This window comes from Centropristis striata, chromosome 16, assembly GCF_030273125.1.
Source record: "Centropristis striata isolate RG_2023a ecotype Rhode Island chromosome 16, C.striata_1.0, whole genome shotgun sequence".
Classification (NCBI taxonomy): Eukaryota; Metazoa; Chordata; class Actinopteri; order Perciformes; family Serranidae; genus Centropristis; species Centropristis striata.
In genome coordinates this window covers 9,294,711-9,315,389 of record NC_081532.1, presented here as the reverse complement: position 1 = coordinate 9,315,389, position 20,679 = coordinate 9,294,711, and the positions used below count along the sequence as shown (strand labels likewise).

At 40.4% G+C, this 20,679-nt stretch overlaps 1 protein-coding gene across 2 annotated transcripts in view; it reads left to right on the top strand.

Annotated features, from left to right (window-relative positions):
- Positions 1–20,679, top strand: part of slc25a21 (solute carrier family 25 member 21) — a 95,713-nt gene that overhangs the window by 65,925 nt on the left and 9,109 nt on the right. For both annotated transcript variants that reach the window (XM_059353761.1, XM_059353762.1), the window contains 3 exons: positions 8,846–8,929; positions 16,962–17,028; positions 17,845–17,904. In XM_059353761.1, the coding sequence (XP_059209744.1) occupies positions 8,846–8,929; positions 16,962–17,028; positions 17,845–17,904 (211 nt within the window). The remainder of the gene's footprint in view (positions 1–8,845; positions 8,930–16,961; positions 17,029–17,844; positions 17,905–20,679) is intronic.

Below are 20,679 nucleotides of genomic sequence, written 5' to 3'. Positions count from 1 at the left end.
CATTATCAACAAAGATTGTATTGTTTTAAATAACTGGTATCAAACAAGTATCAGTACTTTACCTTTGTTGGATGTAGGGCTGGGCGATAAATAGACAATCAAATTTCACGCTATTCATCTATTGCCCAAATCCCTCAATCGATATTACGACAATATTGCAGGAATGACTACTGGTGCTTTCACAAAATATTTTCACAATGAGATTTTTGATAAATAGTCATTGGTGTATATAATGACTGTGGGTTAAGTGGGTTAAGGCAAATAGTAGAACAGCTGGAACAGTCTGTTAAGTTGATTACATCACTTGACTGCAATGCAGTCTCTTAAGCCATGAAAAGACAAAACTTATGCCATATTACATTACGATATCCAAAATCAAAGTCTTATGTCACAATACCCACATAATATTGATATATTGCCCAGCCGTAGTTCCGTGCTGTGGTGAGTTTTAATGAACTATTTAAAGTTTAGGAACACTATGTCTGAGACGGTTCCGTTTCTTGTTCTCTGTTGCTAACACACCCAGTGCAGAAATTGAAACATTTTTCTCATTGTGAGTCACTCTGGATAATAATCGGTCCAAAATTTAAATGTAGCATACTTCACACAAAGTAAACCGTTAATTGCCCCTGACCCTCCCCTCCCTCCTCCATGGGTTGGGTTAGGAATGTGGGGGTGTGAAGACAGAGGGTGCGATGTGGCGTGGGGAGGGAGGGCAGCCGTCGGTTTAGCAGAGAGAGACAGTGAGACCGGAGTTACAGCTTTTCATTAACCTGGAAACCACCTAGTTACATGGTTCATGGGCTGGTCTCAGCTCACTTGGAGGTAACAAAGGGTGTCGGGCGGCACTTTCTGCAGGGGGCTGTGCGCTCGGGGCACCCCATCTGACTCTGATCAGGTTCTCCCTCTCATTAGAGAGTTGCACTGAGCCTGCATTTCCCTTCATGTCGAGATCCTGTTACACGGAGCTCCACCCTTATGCTCATGCATGCACAAACATCTTCCCATCACCCCTTTTACTTCCGCCCTTAGAGTGAAACCACGCCTTCTTCGCGTTTGTGTCTCCCTGAACAACTTCTCCCGTCATTGTGAACTTCCTGTAGTTTCTACGCCATGCACATGATCTGACGTCTTGGCCCCAGAAATGTACTTTGTGCAATAACTCTTGCCTAAGCCACACCTTCTCTGCCTCTGTTCTCCCCTTGTTTCTTTCTTTCATTCCTTCTCATTCTGATTCTCCCTTTTCCCTTGCTCATTTTTTTCTCCCTCTCAAATATTCATTCTTCATCCAACTTTCTTCCCCCTCCCCTCCAAAGAACTGTTTCTATTGTTTTTACAGTCAGTCTCATATGGTTTAAGATTTTCAGTAACCATCTCAGTTAGCCTGTTGTTGACTCAGCCACTACTGTACTTAATATAAGCCATATTATATAACAACATCATTGTTTAAACCTCTATCATTCTTTCTGAGTTTGTAGTTTGTTGAGCGATTATGTAATGTTTGGTTTTAAATCCCTGTTGAACATGTGTTTTAGAAGATTTGTATTGAATTATGCAATTCTGTAAATTGTATTGTATGACATGGCTGTCAGAGTCATTGCAAACCACTAAGCCTGCCAGTAGCCTGTTTCAAGCCTGATTAGAAAAACCTGGTACTGGCCCTTGCTCGCGGCAGTATCCATGGCAACACTACCTCCATTTGGTCACAGCACGCATAAAAGTGTGTCCCACTTGGGGGGCTTGAAAGTGATCTTTGATGAGGGCTTTGACAGATGACGTGCAGTTTTTTTGGGGAGGGAAACGTGTGACAGCGCTGAGGATGGCCCAAAGGCTTCACCCCTCCCTCCCCCCACCTCTGTTTGCCCCCAACTGCTTGGTGAACCCCAGTGCACTTATAGAGGAATCCCTGACACAACCCTCAAACAGCAGGGCACAAAGCAGCAGCAGCCTGATAGCTGATCTTGCCTTGTAAAGGAGAAGGCAGGTCAGCGGTCGTCAAGCCGGCTCCTAATCCCTCCGGTGCTGTGAGACCGCAGGGCAAGACTTTACTCACAGTTTAAAGCCAAAAACACATGCAGCGTGTGTGGAGGATGAACCAAATTCAAGTCTTGTGTATCGCTTCAGTGCACAAGCATGAGCAAGACTCCAGTGCCAAAAGGTGGAGAGCAAGTCCTTTCATGAGCACAGCAGAGCACCGTTTTTGGTAGGATTAAAAAGAATGTCACATCCATATTGAATGAGTCTTCACCTCATGATTCACATTTAATGCTGATGCAGGAAGCATTGTGCCCTATATGTACAGCAAGACAGAAAGTATGAGTGTGCTGGTTGGGGTGATGGAGGAGTGTGCTGCTTAGGGTGATGGATGCACCTGTATCACGTCCAACATTGTGTTTTTATGCGTCCAAGCCGATGACAGCCTTGGCCAGAGAATACATTATGTAGTCAGGTTGTCAGTCTGTCCCATACTTGTGGATGACCTGAAGAACAATTTAAAATGTCTCAAAGGTTCGGCAAACTATCACATTCTGTTTTATTTATGTTTAAGACAGAGTTCCAAATTTGTTAGAATTCTGGTTGTATAATATATAACTATTCCACGCTCAGATTGACATAACATTTTGTCTATTCTAGTTCCTTAATTAATGTGAAATTCGGCATCCTGGTGGTCCCAGCAGCAGATGATGCATATGTTGTAGCTGCAACATCATTTCTTTTCACCTTTTTCTGTCAACTATCTAATAAAAGCAGAATGCCAGAAAAATAAAGTTTTAAAACCTAAGCCATTACTTTTAATGTTGTGACAGATGTTGCTGCAGATGATGTAACTAGCAGTCACAAATGGATGATTAAATAAGAGTTTTCAGCTATAGATAGAGGAGCACATAAAGAGCAGATGTGCATGTCTGTGTGTTGTACTGGAGCACCTGTAATCATTATCAGTGAAGGGGTACACATTCCAGTACACTAATTACAGAGTGGAGACATTGTGTGCTTTGATTTCACTAGACCCTGACTGTGCTGCAACCACAGTGCTGCCCCCCTGCTGCCCCATCTCTTATATTTGACTTTCAAAACTTACGCATGCATGTCTGTATGTCCTTTATCCCATCTCCATCACTCCTTTTCCAACTTCTTGCTAGCAGCTTTTTTTTATTGTGGATGTATACATCGTAGTTGCTTTGCAGCCTGAACAACCTGCCTAAAATGCAGCCTTGATCTTCTTCCCCTTTGCTGCATTTCTGATAATCTGTACTTGAAGTGAACAGTTTATAAAGAGAAATGGACACAGTGTTTTAGGCGGGGCCTTGTTCATTAAAAATTGCTGAGTGGCACATGTAGCCAAAAAAAGTTCAACCACCATCTATAAAAGTACCTGGCTCTTCAATTTAACTTCTGCACTGTGGAGCCCATAGAGACAGACTTCCGCCTGCTAAGCCAGCTAACGTCCAGTTTAGCCCTTCTTGAATTTGAATTGGGATACAATAATTAAATTATGCAGCTCCTCTAGACGTTCCCAATCATTTTGTGGGGCTTATGATACTCAAAAAAATGCATCCACTGAGACAATGTAAGTCTATGGAGAAAAAAGTATTTTTGGGCACAGTGGCATCACGTGACTCACCAGGAAGTTTCGCTACAATGTCAAATGCTTCAAAGCCTAAATAGTGGCCAAATGACTGAATTAAAACTTCCAGGTCTGTCATGTGATGCAATGGGACACAAATACTTTTTTCCAAAGACCTGCACTTTAAAAGCTTAAGTTTAAAAACTTTGCATGGTTGCTGTTTTCAAAGGTCTGCATCACCGACTGGATCCATAATTCTTCTTGTCACTCATGCTGCACTTAAAATAACTGGATCTTGTTGGCTTCCTGTAAAAGTGGCTTTAGTCTGATCTGGCCTTTAGTCTTCATTCTGAGTTTCCCCATACCAATACCAGTTCAAGACGGAGCACTAGTATTTCTCTGAAGAAGATGTATATGTCAGATAAATGATGAAAGGGAGGCTGAATGAAGAAAGAAGACAACAGTAGTGGTTGCCTCTCATGGAGATCCCTCCATAAATGTCTGGGTGAGGGTTTCCCTACATTCTGCTTGTTAGTCTGCCTTTACCAAACAATATTATATGGCTCCACTCTAAATAAGTGTCAACAAACACCTAAAAACATCAACTTACAAATGTTTATATGTAATAAAAAGGGAGCTGAAATTACCCATTTTAAAGCCACAATAAAGACCTCTATAAAATCTCATTTGTTTTAAGCATCTGTGCGATGCTTGGTGGCGCCCACAGCAGAGTTTTGTGTCTTGGCCTCTTGAGACGGGACCTAGACAAGATAATGCGTTGTGGTATAGTGTCTCTCAGGTTTCTCTCATGCGGAGCAGTTGTCTTCTGTCTGGAGCTCACTGTGTTATAGCCAGGGGTTACCTGCTGTCAGGGGAGTCTCCAAAAACCTGCAGCCTCTCTTCACATCAAAGTAGCTGTTGATGTTGCTAGCCTGGATCAGTCTATCACCTGGTAGTCTTGACTTAGCTTGTCTGGCCTGTCATCGTCTGTCATGGCTTTTGTTTTTTCTGTTTTGCCTCTTTTTTTTTGCCTACATTGAAATTGTGAATCAATCTAGTTTGCTTCCTATTAACGAAAAGTTCTTTGAGGAATACTTGCAGGACTATGGACTTTTAGTGTTTTAGTATGTCTGTTATATATGTTATATATTCATGCTATAATTAAAATGATTGCTCAAACATTAGCACCATAATTTCAGTTAACAGCATTTGGCAGAGGTTAAGAGACCCCCGTTTAAACACCCAAGAAATCCTTCCTGTTATGTAACCACTTACTGGAAATGTCAGTAAGACTACTCATTTTTTCCACCTATCTGCTCCACTTCATTAGCAGTTTTCTAAATTTGCTACAGTCCTCTCTAACATATAGAGTGATCTGTCAGTCAACCAGAAGTTTGTAATGCTAAAAACATCTGAGTTGCAGTCTTGGCCCTGCATAGCCTGTCCTCGTGCTGTTTTATGCAGCTCCTTTCCTGCTCTTCCACGCTCACACAGACTGATCTCGGGTCACAGAGGTCACAGTATATGAGCAGACATCTGGACCGGCAAACTGGTCCCAACATCACCATAGGGAATCAGAGGAGTCAGTTTTATCGGAGAAAGAAAGAATCCAGAGTGACACAGGGACGTCGTAGCATTTTAACAGCCAGACAAACTTTTCCTCCCTTATCCACTCCAGAGCCTGCTCCAAAACCCGAGCTGTCCCAGGTCCAGTAGGTTTGTGGTGCTGGTGAAACCCAACCTGGCCTGGTCCAGATCAAGCTCTGGCAGCCTGCCGTGTCACAAGCGCCAAAGGTTTATCACTTCCCCTCTGCTCCCATGTTGCATCTTCTTCCCCTCAACTTTATTTTCCTATTCCTCCCTCCAAAGGTTGGTCTTTATGGGCCTCCTCCGGCCACGCTCAAACACTTTTCTCTTTAACAGTTTTGTCATCGAATTCAATCTATGAATATTGGTTTTCCTCACTTGTTTTATAGATTGCAGCATGTAGGTCAATTGATACATTACATTTATTTAATGCTTTTGTTCAAGGCAACTTGCAATTTGTGCAAACTACACGGGAGAAAGAGCTGGATATCATCAAACATTTGGAGTGTATCCATTTTAAACGATAACAAAAAGTATGCTTAAAAGTATGCTTAGAGTGTCATAATCCTTGTTTTATGCTCCTTTTATTCATCAAACATACTTTACTTACAGACAGCCATTTGATCCAATGGGGACTGTTTTTTATTTTTGGTTCATTAGGATGATTGGAAGGCTAAAGTCACAATTGCTATTTGCATGTTGGGCCATTTAGGTTGGGAAAAGTGCTCTTAACCTCATGTACCAATGCAATGGACTTCTACCATCTTTATGATCCTGCACATTAAAATTAATTGTCTGGCTGTAAAAAATAGATTTCCCGTTTTTATGTTGCCTTCTGGATTGTCTTATGCACTGCAGATCTAACATGAGAAATTGCTGAACTTTCATCATTTCCCCTTGGTGATTCACTTCTTCTTTTTCTTCAATCGTATTTTTTGTCTCTCCCTTTTTCTTTGTGTTCATGCACTTGGCATTCCTAGAGTGAAGGCATGAGTAGATCAAGGCTCTCACTGTAGCAACCGGTCCAAATACACAGCAACACACATAAATCATAAAGTTCATACTTGGAGAAAATGGCACATTTTGAAATATTACAGTATAATAGATGGCACAAGATAAACTACCTGTTGTAGATCAGGTCATTACTTCTTTATAAAGAGTGTTAATTTATATGTCGATCTGTCTGAATAGCCATAAATATAATTTCTAGACCCTAAATTTTAAAGTGAGCAAGTCATCAAAAATTGCTACTGGGGGAATACCCCTCATTTAATAGGGCATATTTTTAAGAGATCTCCTAAAAAGCATGGCCTGCCCCTTTTAAAAGTAGACCCATCAAGCTTCGCCTTTTGATCAAACCCCCCTACCCCTTTCCCAAAGGCATTTTTTTTAACACCATCATTAATGAGCCTCACCTCAACATCTCGTCCTCTGTGAGGTGACAGCCCGTCTTGTTGGTCCCCAGTTTGAGCCCATTACCACCGGGGTCTGGGAGCGGACACGGCTTTGTAAGGCCCTCAAACGCTGTGCTCCTGTCCATAAAAACACAAAGAATGGGGCTCTCGTCTGCTACTCAGCCCTCATTTACCTTTTTGACTTCTTTGTGGACGCCGAGAATTAGTACTTTTATTGGCAGTGGAGGTCAGGTGTGCGAGGTCTTCGAGATTATTTACCCCAGAGAGCTTGTCTCGTTCACAGAAACACCAACCTGCCCTCGCCTTCACCCTCACCTGGGCAGCTCTGGGCCTGTAAAGCACAAACTCGGGGAGAGTGGGATAAAGGAGGGGTACTCTTGATGTACTTGCAGATCTCATCACCTCTGAGTATACTGTATCTCCGCTAGCTTTCGCTGATGATTGAAGGAGATGCTCAGAGTGATGTTCTTTAAAGAAGCCCCAGGGTTTTCTTTGGGTCTTCTGTCTGCAAAGTTTATGATCCGCATGGCTGACTCCAAGGCCAAGTGACTCTTCCAGAGCCATGGAGGAGATCTTGTGCTCTTCTTCAGCCAGCCAGTATATTTGCTTACTCACTGCGGCCTTGTTAACAGAAACTAGAGCTTTTTGTCTGTACAAATACTTTAAAACAGAATGTTTAACCAGGAAATACTTTGAGTCTTATTTTCCACCGTTAGTTGCTGTGGAAAGCAACATTAGGAGCTTCTTAGCCAGGGGCCTGTCAGTCCCCCTGCTGCCACAACTTCTTCTGGTCTTCCCTATTATCTCCCACTCCCTTGGCCATGCTGTTTGGTCCCTGGCTTTTATGGCAGGGTAGAAGAGGGCCATGAGGAAATGAGGTGACCCTGGGGTCACGAGTGGAATCAGGGGGCTGGAACCGGACCACGGCCCTGCCAACCCCACTCTCTCAAGGCCGGTTTGGGTCGAGGCAGGCAGAGCAAAAGAGACAGGGGGAGTCTGTGGACAGGGTCTCTTCCATCCTTGACCTCAGCATCATATGCCTTTAATTAAGCCAGATTTGAATATGTTTACAAGCCCCAGTAGTCTTAAATCTTCCGGGTCTTTGCCCCCCCCTCAGTACCCCTTATACCACAATCCCCTCATACCTCGGGTCCTTCTTTTTCTTCTTCTCTTTAATATGGTGTCAGACATCTATTTACTATGCTGTTTTAACTGGTTTTCAAGAACGGGTTACAAGCTATTTGGGAATCCACCAAATAGGATTTGAGGGACACCCCTCTAAGATGTTAATCTGTTAGCGATATGAAAGGCCGCTCACCCCACTAAACTCCCCCTCCACTGGAACCTGGGGGCCATTTATGGCCCCATCAGGCACCCGCATGGACGACTTACTGCTGACCTTGTGACCTGGCAGTTGAAGCCATATGAGGAGGGTATCTTTCTCTTGTCCTGTTCCCTCTGACTCTCTTTACTTCTATCTGTTTCTACCCTCAGAAACCCTGATGTTCTTTCCTGTTTGGAAAAATATTAAAATTCTTCAAGTTATCATCTATCACATTTTGAACCATGTTTGTATTTTTGTAATCCCTCAAATTATTGAGTCTAAAATGTGTGATCTCACCATACCATTTAGTTTCACATTTCCTTCATTGTCTAAGCCATATGGCAGTATATGAGACCTTTTCTTATCCTCTTCGTTATAGGCACCATTTATATTCATTCTTTCACCCCCAACTGGTCTCTCATGTAAAAGATTTACACACAGCTCACCAGCCTTTATTAGGGAGGTACCAGCGTGTTTGCTATACAACAAAAAGTCCTTCGACTGGCTCCATCATATTAAAAATTTACACGTAACTGAAGAGCTGTTACAATTGGCTTACTAGCATGTTAGTAGCTGAAGAGCTTGCTGCAAATGGCCTGGTCCTGGGGAGTTGGGTGGCTAATTGGATCGGTTGGGTTAAATAAATGTTTGAGTTCTCCCCTGCGCTGGGGGGACCTGGTGGTAGGAGCCTCTCATCTTAGCAGAGGAGGAAAAAACGGCAGATGAAAGGAAGAGGGGGGGGGGGGGGGGGATAAGGAGGTAAATTAGCTCATTTATGATAAGATCAAATTTGTTCCAAGTGTGTTTTACACATAGGTGCCATAATGCCATTTACACACACAATGAGGATAATGAAAAGAAAGAAAACTGAAAGATTAAAGTAAGAACAATGTAATTAGTGGTTGTAATATTTAAACTTTGGATGTTTTAATGAGAACTTTGTCATTGCAGGTTCCAGATCCAAAGGGGATCCGGTGACCCCAACAGCTACAAAGGCCTGGGTGATTGCTTCCGGACCATCTTCCGCAATGAAGGGTAGGTTATCACCAACAGTCGTTTACAACTACAGGAAAAAAGGTTATGAATAATGCATAACGTTTTTTCAGAGCACCAATGATGACAGTTCTTGTGTTTCTGTGAACAAAGAAGGACTCGTTTCTCTTCTTCTCTCAGACAGCAGATGGCTGAGTGTTAAGGTGGCATTTATTTTATATGTTAAATTTGGGGCAAGCGATCTTCCAAAAACAAATACACATACATAATTCACATTCACACATGGATTTGTCAGGGTCCCTTGGTGTCGCTTTTTAATGCACAAGGTATCCCTTTGCATCAAACTATCAAGCTCAACCTTGATTGCTGTTGATCTGAATTCAAACAAAAATACTTAGTTATGTTTTGGCAACAAACACCACTTGGTTAGGTTTGGTTAAGAATCATGGTTTAAAACAACTTTGTAGCTCTTTATACAATGTTTGACTTCTGGTGTACTTGCTCAGCATTTTCTGCCTTTTTTGCATGACAAATGACTTGATAATCAATTGATTATCACAGTAGATGGCTTTTAGTTTCTATCTAATGGTAGTAGTTTACATTGGTGTTGCATGAAAGCTCAGTGGGTCTCAAAAAGACGCTCAAGGGAGCCTCATGCGTTGGCAGTTACAAAGTGTTGATATTTAACCACCTGGAAATGAGAACAGTCTGGCTATGGATGTAGTCAAAAAATATTATGAGTCATGCTGCTTTATTGAAACGGGTATGTTGGCAAGGTGATCTATTGGCTGGAAAGCTAAAAGTGTTACAGGTTTAGATGCTTTCAAAACAACCATTGTGTCTGTCAACAGCCCATAGAAATCTCCTGCAGACCTGAACGTGCCTTATCACTAGGTTTGGAAAAGAGTGCAGCTGACAGTAGCTAAAAAATCCTAAACGTAAAGCTTCCCCGACTAACTAAAGACTGTCATCCTGCCATGCTCCCTCCTCCTATGCCTGCCCTGTGACAGGACTGTGAGACAGTGCAGGTGCAGGAGAAAGTGGTTGCCACTCGTTCTGTTTACGGCGAGTCGACAGCTTTACAGCGGATATAAAGTTGATCTGCTGCAAGGTGTGAGTGAGTGCACGGTGAGAGGCTGGCCTGTGACAGTTGGAAATCCTATAATCCTATATTGGCTGTTGTTCAACAGACACAGCTATCCTGCTACAGTAGCTGTGTCCTCTTCACCCCACACACACCCACGCATACACACCACAGATAAACACTGAGAAATATAATACCTTTGTGCCTGCATGCTTTTTGGGTGTGTCCCCTGGGAGTAGGTCTGCATGAATTTCCAGAGAACTCTCTGACACAATAAAATGGTTGCCAAATTACACAGCATCAACTATGGCAGCTATTTCACTGTAGACTCACTCAACATAGCCGTGGTGTGTCAGAGAGTCCCTACAGACAGAAGATCCACTTTCTTGTCGACCAATTATCACTAACAGTATATTTTTGCTGAGGCTGTAATCACTCCCCAGTAGCACATCACGGATTACCTCCAGGCCAAACCACTTAGTTATAATTTATACAAATAGCGTTAGGCCCCACTGTTGCAGAATTATTATTAAAAATAAACATTTCCTGTCAGCTCATGGCAGGACCGGGGCTAACACCAGGCCTCACTCTCTCTGAGGTGATGAGAGAGGAAACCTGAGCTCTCTGCTCAAGCTCTGTGATTAAACTGAAGAAAGACATGGAAACGTGCAAATGCATGACACCATCTTTAAGACAGTCTGAAGCCGGGACACAATAACTATACAACAGTCTTTATTTTTTATGTGTAAGCAGGATAGATTTTGAACACTTGTAGTTAAGAGTTTTATAGGGTGGATTATTTTTGTCTAAAAGTTAAATTTCTAAGTTAAGTTAAATCTGTAAAATATAGCATGAAATCCTGTTTCTGTGCTCACAAGTGTGTGACAGTGCGAACTACGCTCACCAACGCTTGGTTGGTGTATTGCCTTACAGGCCACGCTCCTTTTTCTGTTGCATGTGGGTGCAGCAGCATGAGCATGTGTTAAGTGTTTCCGTCTGGAGGGAAACAAAAAGACTCTATTCTCGAGCATTCTTTACCAGTGTGGTATCCAGAGACTGGGTCGGGACCCAAAACATGGCCACAGGAATATGAAATGGGTCCATGCATTACAGCAGAGCGTGTTGGCCTACAGTAGATCAGTGACTAATGCCTGGAACTAACAGAGCAGGGTCGAAGGCAGGGGGGTTGCCTCCAGCTGGGACCACCTATGCAAAAATTATATACAATCATTGAAGTGTGAAGAAGTGCAGATAGGCATGTCCACCCGATTATATTTGATTTGCTACAGTGAAACATGCATGGTTTGTAAGTTAAAGGATCAGTTTGATATTTTGGGAAACTTATTTGGTGCCAAAAGTTGATGCTGTTTGTTTGATTTTTAGCTTCAGTTTTTGTATTGATTGAACAATGATACAACGTGGTAGTTTGTTACCTCTGGACAGATGTTTCCCTCTTTCCAGTCTTTATGCTAAGCTAAGCTTAGGTGGTAGCTTCATATTTAGCATACAGATATGTGTGGGGGGTCTTTTTTGTTACAAATGCCACACATGTTCTCCCTCTAAAAATTCAAGAAGAGGAACTTGTTTGGTTAAAAACACGTGGGTTAGCCCTACAATGTCCAAATCAGTATTCCCGTGCTTTGTTTTTTTGTTTTTGTTTTTTTAAATTAAAGAGTGAGAAATACTCATGTCGATGGAAAACGTGTGAAAAAGTGGCTGTCAAAGCATGGAATTAACTAGAGGACTAGATCCTGATCCTCGCCAGGTCCATCCAGTGATGGAGACAAAATTCAGACCATAGATTCAAGGGCACTGCGTTCCAGCTGTAACCCAGTTTTGTTTGGTTGTCTGCATGGCTTCATGGCACACCTGGAGAGTGTCTCACTCACAGATTTTGTTGATCAGGTCATTTTTCTTTTTAATTTTGTTTTCCAACTATCAATGAGTAAGTAAGTAGGCTACATAGGCCACAATCAGCTCCAGTCACCTGGGTCATTTTCACTGCTTCAAAGCCCCAAATTTGGTTATTGGGATAGCCGTACCTTGTTGTTTGACAAAATTTTTTTTATTAAATACTGTGTCCTGATATAAACCCTTGCTTTAATTCAGTACATAGTTACACCACACATTTAGGCAAAAGGAAGCATTGTGAAATGTCACCTCATCCAAAATTTGATTGGTTCACCACAAAACAAGAACTGTAGGTTCATCATATCATATTATACCAGAAAATAAAGTTGTCCACCTTATAAAAAAAAAATATATATATATATATATATAATTTTTAAACTTGATTATAGATGTGCTTTACTGTGCTCACTTGATGTTTGTTACACGACAGGAAGTTTTGTTCCTTCATCTCATGAATCTAAGGTTTTGCTTATCCTGCTGTATTGTCCCTGTTTGTGACAATGTCAAGGTTACATTAGCCGCTGGGAAAGTGAAAATATTTGCAGATGAAGCATGCCGGTTGTTTACATGTTAAAATGTTCCCTGGGGCGGCTCATATTTCCTGTACATTTCCCCACAGTAGTGGTGTGAAAATTAACATGTTTGCTGACGGAAATGATTTACTTAATGCATTTACACATTTCACGTGTTAAGTAATAATAATACATAGTATTTGTTTAGAGCAAACAAAAGCAGAATTTAATAAAGGGACAATAAAATAAAAGCATATTAAAAGTGTGATGAATTTTGTGCCTGATGGATATTATTGGTCAGTTTAATTGGTCGTGTCGGTGTACTCCTGTCAGAGCAATGCTCTTCCTGATGGATGGAGGCTGTTAAAAAGGAAAGGTTTATGAAAATGAAAGACAAATGCACACAAGCATACAAACACACACACGCACACATCCATCTACCCCCCGTCTTCTCTCGCCTCGTGTCAGGAGGCCATTTGGTTAGGAAAGCCAAAAAGGGACTTAGTGTGTACTTTACATTGGAAATCAAATTAGAATTCAAATGACGGCCACTCACCAAAGGCCATATTTGTTCTGTAACAAATTCATTCCTCCTTCATCACCTGGTGGCTCCCCAGTCTGACCACACCCGGGAAATCTGTGGCCACCATTTGCATGGACAAAGAGAGCAGAGGGAATGGTCTTCCGTCTGACTGAAATAACTTGTATACACAAACGAAACGAGGGATTAATGTTTGGCTTCTAGGAAAGGTTTTTTCTTATCCATAATCCCCTACTCCAGTATTATTATGATGAAGGCTCAATTACCTAGAACCACTTGTGTTACCTCGGGTGTTTGATGCAAAAGGTTGGCTCTGTCACCTGATCACAAGTGTTTTGATAATTAGTTGTGGTTCACTGCTGTGGATTCTTTGCACAGTTTTATGGCACGTCCTCCTTCTCGGGTTATGTTCAGTGGAAATGAGTGCCAGCAGCAACAATATTTACACTTATTCACAATCAACCAAGATCATCTCTGTTGACTTGTAGAGAATGTTGCCATAACAGAGCTGGTGCCGCTGTTCACAAGATACAGTCGGTCACGCCACGTTGTCCTCTTTGTCCACAGACCTGTGTTCAGTATCAATATGAACTCTCTTCTTCTACTTTCACTCTCTGTTTTAACGTGCAAGTAGTTAACTGGAATGTCGTGCTTTTTCTGCTTTAGACTTTAATTTTTTAAAATGTGTTTCATGACTTAGGGTGTTTGCACTATGCAATTTCTAGTCTTGTTTAATCAGACTCTGGGTCAGTCTCCCTCTTGGTGAGATTAGTTTTGGCAAGTGTGAACACAGTACTCACTCAAGTGTGGACCAAAACAACCTCTCCGAGACTTTTGGAGGAGGTGGTCTAAGTCTGGTCCCAGACAGACCATTACTTCGTTGGGATGCTATATGTATCTTTTTTTTCTTTTGACCAATAGCTGACTTTTGTCAACAGGACATTAACCAACAGGATTAGTGTCTTTCATGCAGAGGTGGTGGGGTGAAAGCCCCCCATCTGCAACCATAACCAAATGCAACAAAACACCTGACTTTAACCACGTCAAGTAAGCTCTCATGCAAATGTCTTATGCAGTTGACCGATCAGGCTAGTGAAAAATAAATCTGACTACTGTTGAAGCGGAGCTTTTTCATCTGAACTATGTGCAAGAGTGTGTCTCACCAACAAGCGTTGAACAGGCCCGACGATAAAAAATCTGACTGTATACACTCCAATGGCATCCCATTCAAGACATTTGTAATGCATTAGAACACATAAGAATAGACATTAGAAGTGTGGTGTCTTTTTAGAGACTTTGTAAAAATGAATCTGTAATAATGAGTCTGACACTAAATTTGTCCTGTGATTAATTATCCATTTTTCCGTATTGAAAACAGTTGTTAGCCTTCATCCAGTCTATCAGGCAATCAGGCTGTGTCCTATTTTTTATTTTACCTTTTTTCAAACCTTTTTTTGGCTTACAAAATTATTATTGTCAGTGAATTATTAACATCCCCAGTTCAAATCATCTGTTGATTTTTATTTATTTATTTTTTACAAAAATATAAAAATATAAAATACATCATAATGCAGGGTATGCTTTAGGCCCTTTTGAACAATTTCCTTCTCTTGCTTTTTTCATGAACAGAATATAAACAATGAAATGTGGAAATCTGAAAAGCTTTTGACTTCTGACATGGAAAATAGTTTGATTTTCACTCTGTTGGTTAGATATCTCGCTCCCTTACCTATGTAAGAAATACACAGACTCCCTCTTCTTTCAAAGGCTGAACTCACTGTTGGAGAAATGGCAATTTAAAAATGGCATTCATACAGACTGTGGTTTCACATATTATTTATGTGCCACTTAAAAATGCCCCATAATTTGTGTAAGCATAGTGGATTTAGCTGCTCTGTTGTTTAGCCCTGATCTATTCCCACTGGTTTGTTGGTTAATTATCTCTTGAAATGCTCGAGGGTGGAGATAATTATTTAATTGAACCCTACAACACCTTGAACATTTTTATTAGTTCCAAAATGTATGAAGACACTGTTTACTCTTGATTAAAGATTTAGACCTGTTTTACCTGTTTCACTTTGGGGCAATCCCCTTAAAACAACATTTAGGAATGAGAAATGTAGCTCACTGTTGCCAGTGACAGTTTGTTATCAACACAACAGCTGGTAACTTAGTAGTATCTGATACCTCAAGTGTGCGGTGTGTCACACCTGGGACCGCATTTTATTCCTGCCCAGTATATTCACTGATTGATTGGATTTTCGAAAGAACATTTTGACAATAAAAAGTGTATCCAGAAAATACTTGAAAATCAATCAAGTACCTGTATAATTTTACTTGAGTGCCAACCTGTCTGGCCTTGTCATTGTAAACTACTCAAGCTCCAACACATGAACTATTCCACCCATGTTTTCACTAAATTGAAGAGTGGGGGAAATGCACATGTATGCACTTCTGAATGTATACGAAACATGCTTCGTACCCTCTTTGCAAAACAGAAAACATAATACTATCTTCTTACACGTACGCGTCAAAAGCTGTGCAGGTGTTTTGGGGAAACCTTCATCATAACTTTCTCTCATTACATTCCCATGATTTACCCACCTGAATAAAAATCTGATATATAATAGAATAGCCTTTATTGTCATTGTACATAGCACAACAGAATTAGAGTGCAACTCCCATAGTGCATAAAACAAATTTAAGAACAACAACACACACACTTAAGTACAATAAGGTATAGAGGTATAGCCATGGTATCAAAGGAATGTGAAATGTAGCTTTAAATATTTCAGTTTCAGACAGATGACAGATTTTTTTTAGATGTATTGTTTAGTGAAACAATTGAAAAGGATACTTAAGACATTTCAGGAACATCTAATCACATTTATGTTTGTTTTTAAAGTATGTAAAAAGCTTATTTATGTAAAACTAACATTCTAACTAGACTCACCATTTCCTCTGTAAATATTCTCCATAAAATGAATTGCTTACAAAATACTGTGTGTGCAAATGTAGGCATAGATCTCTATATACATAACTCACTGTATCATTTTATTATTTTTTCTGCCTCAGAGTACGCTTTAAATCATGACTGGACGTAAGATTAAGCGAAGGCAAACTACCAAATTGACTAAAATTATACAGCTACCGTCTTTTGAAACATCCAGTATATCAAAGGCTGAAATAAACTCTTAAATCATTTCCTCCGCAGATTCCTGGACAGCTTGTGCGCCAGGGTTTGTGGTTTGAAAATATGTCTTGGTACTTATGTCGCCAAACTGCAGCAATATACTTTCTGTTTCCATCTGAGCTCCTCTGTATTAGTCCTGCAGTCTATATTCAGTGTTGTCAGAGATTTGCAACCTTTAAGAAGATAGGATTTATCACAGGGTTATTTTATTAGACTCCATGCACACAGGATGCCATGTCACAGATGTTAACATTGCATGGCAATTACCTCTGCCAAGAAGGTAATTCGGTTCGGTTTGTTGGTCAGCAAGTTTATGAAAATATGATAATGATAAGAAATTTGAGTTCCCAACTAGAAAAATTCCCATGAACACTGTATCAAGCTGGAACAATAACTTGAAAAGTTGGCAACACATGGCACATATTTCCCCTTGATTCATTTATGATGCAATGTCAGATAATGGTGGCATCAGGTTGTTTCGTCCAATCAACAGTCCAAACTTAGATATTCAGTTTACTATCACATTTTACAAAGTTACTATCAGTCACATAGTATCAATAACTATAACTATATATTCATATCCGTACGTATTGTGATTACTGTTCAGTCCTTGTTTTGACATTTTTGACGAGTTGGAACTTGGTAAGGTGTGACATTTTTGCTTTAAAAAAAACACATGAATTATTAATCAATTATTGATGGTTTCATTCTTAACTACTTCCTGTTTTTAATGAAACATCAGCTGGGACTTCGAACAGTAGCAGCCATCTGATGATTATAATGATAATAATAATTGTAATAATAATGTGTAACATTTTATTTTCTCTCTCCAGAGTATTTGGCTTCTACAAAGGGATCCTGCCTCCGATTCTGGCAGAGACACCAAAAAGAGCGGTGAAGGTGAGATAAAGGATGTGCACGTTATTTCATAGTAAACCACAAAGCTTCTCGCACTGTGATGCAACACTACGGCTCCTGTTTTACTATGAACTGCTCTACTGCCGTATGAAAACACCCCGACCGCAGTTCCCCTAACATGGTACACACATGTTGATTAAACACATGACGTCCTCCACCGCGTCTGCCTCCTGAGCCACTCCTATTTGTTCTGTCGGCCTACTAAATATTGACTTACAAGCATTTACAGCAAGTCTTCCCTTCGAGCCTCCATCTTTTGATATGTGTTTGTAGGAGGGCTTACAACATGTAATGAGCTGATAGGGGGAGGGGAGGGCACGAAGGGGGCCTGATGCCTGCCATAGCGCTGCTCTGTAATGAGACACTGTAGACGAGGATGTGTGAACTTTAAAAATAAGCACTCACACTGAGAAGATGGGGTAATCGCTCACACAGCGAACAAAGCTGGCTGATGGTGAGAAATGTCTGGAGCAAAGGATTAAAGCAAATTAAAGCTCCGATTAAAATGCCTCTGCTGGCGTTTTGCCCTTTGCTCAGATAAACAAATCAGTGGAAGTGTCTCCTTTTCAGAGTGTTTAAGACTTTTCTCTGTCCACACACACATTGTGGTCTAAGATTGATAATTTTGCTTTGTTTTCATGTGCTAGCAGAGTTGATGCATGCAACATTCAGCTTTCCTCCCAAGTGTTTTTTAGGTTTTAATACTGTGTGTTTGTGTGTGTATGTGTGCAGAGGTGTCAGCTTATGAATGCAGTGTGACTTCCTGACAGTTCCTTTATCCTGATCTTCCCTCTGCAGTTTTTCACCTTTGAGCAATACAAGAAGTTGCTGAATTTGACCCCTTTGTCTCCTGGTGTGGTGAGTCTTTACACACAGAAACACCTGAATACACTCTCACCTGAAAAATAAACACACACCCCAGGATCTGGAGAAGCGTCACACCCAGTGTCAAAAATCAATGTTTCAGCTCACCTGCCAAAGGCTGGTTAAAGAAAAGCAAATGCCAAGAATAATTTACTGGCCGAATAACTTATTGTAAATCTTCCATCAATGCATAGTTGTGCAGGTACAGTTTTATACTATATACAAGTAATGCATGAGTACACTTGGAGAATTTACTGCACATTTTACATTTTTCACATAGTCGACCTCCACAAAGGAGGTCATGCTTTCAGTTTCCATCTGTCTAATTCTGAAACTTGCAGGAAGACTGTAGCATAGGACAAGGAAGCACCCATTTAAGTCTGGGTGGATCTGAGTCATGGGGCAGATAAAATATTTTTTGATTTTTCATTAACATTGTGGAAAAGGCGTCTGTGCTGCATTCATGTGGTGCTGGAATAATAAGAATGGCTCACCTGATATGTTTGCTCTTTAATGAAACGCAAATACTGGAAACGGATTAATCGTGTTGTTTAAACATTCACTTAAACACTTGCTCTGAATGTATACTTTTCATATACATTCAGAGCAATGAAATACAACAAGTTTTCTTTGTAGCATCCATGTTGTTTTCACATTACGACTTTAAGCTCATGAACACACCGAAGTCGGAAGAACTCAAAACTAATTAACTCAAGTTCTTAGAAGTTTTTGTGAGAGTTTACTGTTGTGGCAAATATAAAATTGTCATAATGGCAGCTTTAGTGACTCAACAGAAGGTCGTCTCACATTGCACAGGATAGAAAGTAAACCTCTCAAACAGATTAAGTGAAGAGCCACTTTTGTGAGGTTTTAAGTACATGTGAAAGAATCCTTGATGGCTTAAGAGCACATTCAAATATAATTTTGGAATCTCACAAGCCAAAAAACTTCAACCTTCGCTTCTCATACTCGCCCTATATTGGATTCTGTTTTGGTATAATAATACAAATATTGTAATTTTAGCAGGATATATGGGAACACCCTTATCTATACTGTGTGGGGCACAGCCTGGGGCTCCAAAACGACCCACTTTGCACTTTCTTCCATTTTCAAGGGGCAAATCTGCTTGTATCCCCTCAATCTGTTGTACACTATTTTGTCTGCATCACAGCCAAATGTCATGGCTGCAGGAGTTTAACAACTTCTCCCTCCTAAAGCATTTTGTTAATTACAGCCCATGAACCAGTTTATCTTGCATTGCATTGTTTTATGAAATAAGTATTACAAAGCGCAGATCTCTATCTAACTAAATGAAGTAAGGAAATGTTGAGTGAAATTATTCTGTAAGATTGCCGTTGTAATTTGCATAATTTCAAATTGCACTGTGATTTTCAAGCAGGTTTTCTTGCTTCTCAAACATAACCTGAAAGTTCCCGTTTCACTAAGCTTTAGGAATAAGATGTATGAAGTGTGGCACTTAAAATCAGCTGACTGGAGTGGCACTAATGACTTTACATTCCTGCCTGAACCTACACTGTATGAGCTTTATTCCAGGCAGCACAGCAGCCAGAGGAAAAGTTTGGTTTCTACCACTTTGTGTAAAGCCAGTGCAACTGGCAGCTTGTCAGGGGCCATTTTTTTTATTACAGAGGCATTGTTTTATTTTGATTTTTACAGGCTCCAAGTGTGAGAATATGTATAGCGATTAGCATGGGCAAATGAAATCCTCCTTAAAACATTACACGCTAATGCAAATACAATTTTTATAGTGGAGTGCAGTCCGTACTGTAAGTGTCAGAACCCTTTTCCTTTGGATCTTTTTTCTATCACGTTGGATTTGAAGTAAAACAATGACTGAGATTTAAATGCATATACATTGTATTAACTCACACTACTCTTTTCAATCCGCTTTTCTGCACGACCAGAACCCACAACCTTTAAAGAACACTGTCTCATTCAAGATACAGTTTTAGCTATGACATGTAAAATGCTATAGTTATATTATAACATGTTTACTACAGTTCATAACCAGTCTTTTAAAAGCGGCAATGTTGGGTTGTGGAGCTGCTCAAAGTGCACAACAGCAGAACAAAATTGCAGTTTGCCAGAAATCAAACCAATCATCCTACATCCAGATCGTTGACTGTTAAGACATCTAATTGGCTGTTGTGATAATTGAACAAATAGGCATCAACATAAAAACAACAATAACAATATCTTTTGGACCGATCTGGAGTTTTATTTAGATGGATGGATCACACAAGTTGGAAATAATTCTACACAGCCACCACTGCAATCTAATTCTACAAATAGTATAATACTCAGTAATAATACTAAGAAGAATAATAAGAATATATTTTAATTACGGGCGCCTTTCAAGTCACTCTAGGTCAATCTTACAAACACAGCAAAAAAAATGAGAAAAAAACAAGATCACAATCAGCTATATACAAACAAACAACCACATAAAAACAATAAAGAGAGTTTTGGGGGTTTTTTTCTATTTTAAATGGGTAAAATTTCCTTGCTCTTTCCCTCTCTTTATCAGGCCTCAAATTAGACAAGATTTAGCTAGCGCTGTCCATCTGCCAGACTTCCCACTTCCAGGCTAATTTACCAGGAAGAGAATTGAAGGTAACTTTGGAGAAGGACCTTATTTTAGCAGCTGTAGCAACTTGAATTCAGCCAGCGCAAACCCCAGGTTCTTGCTATTCTTGCTGCACATTCTTGCTGGACCAGCAGAGCTTTGGGGCGGTCACTGATTAGACC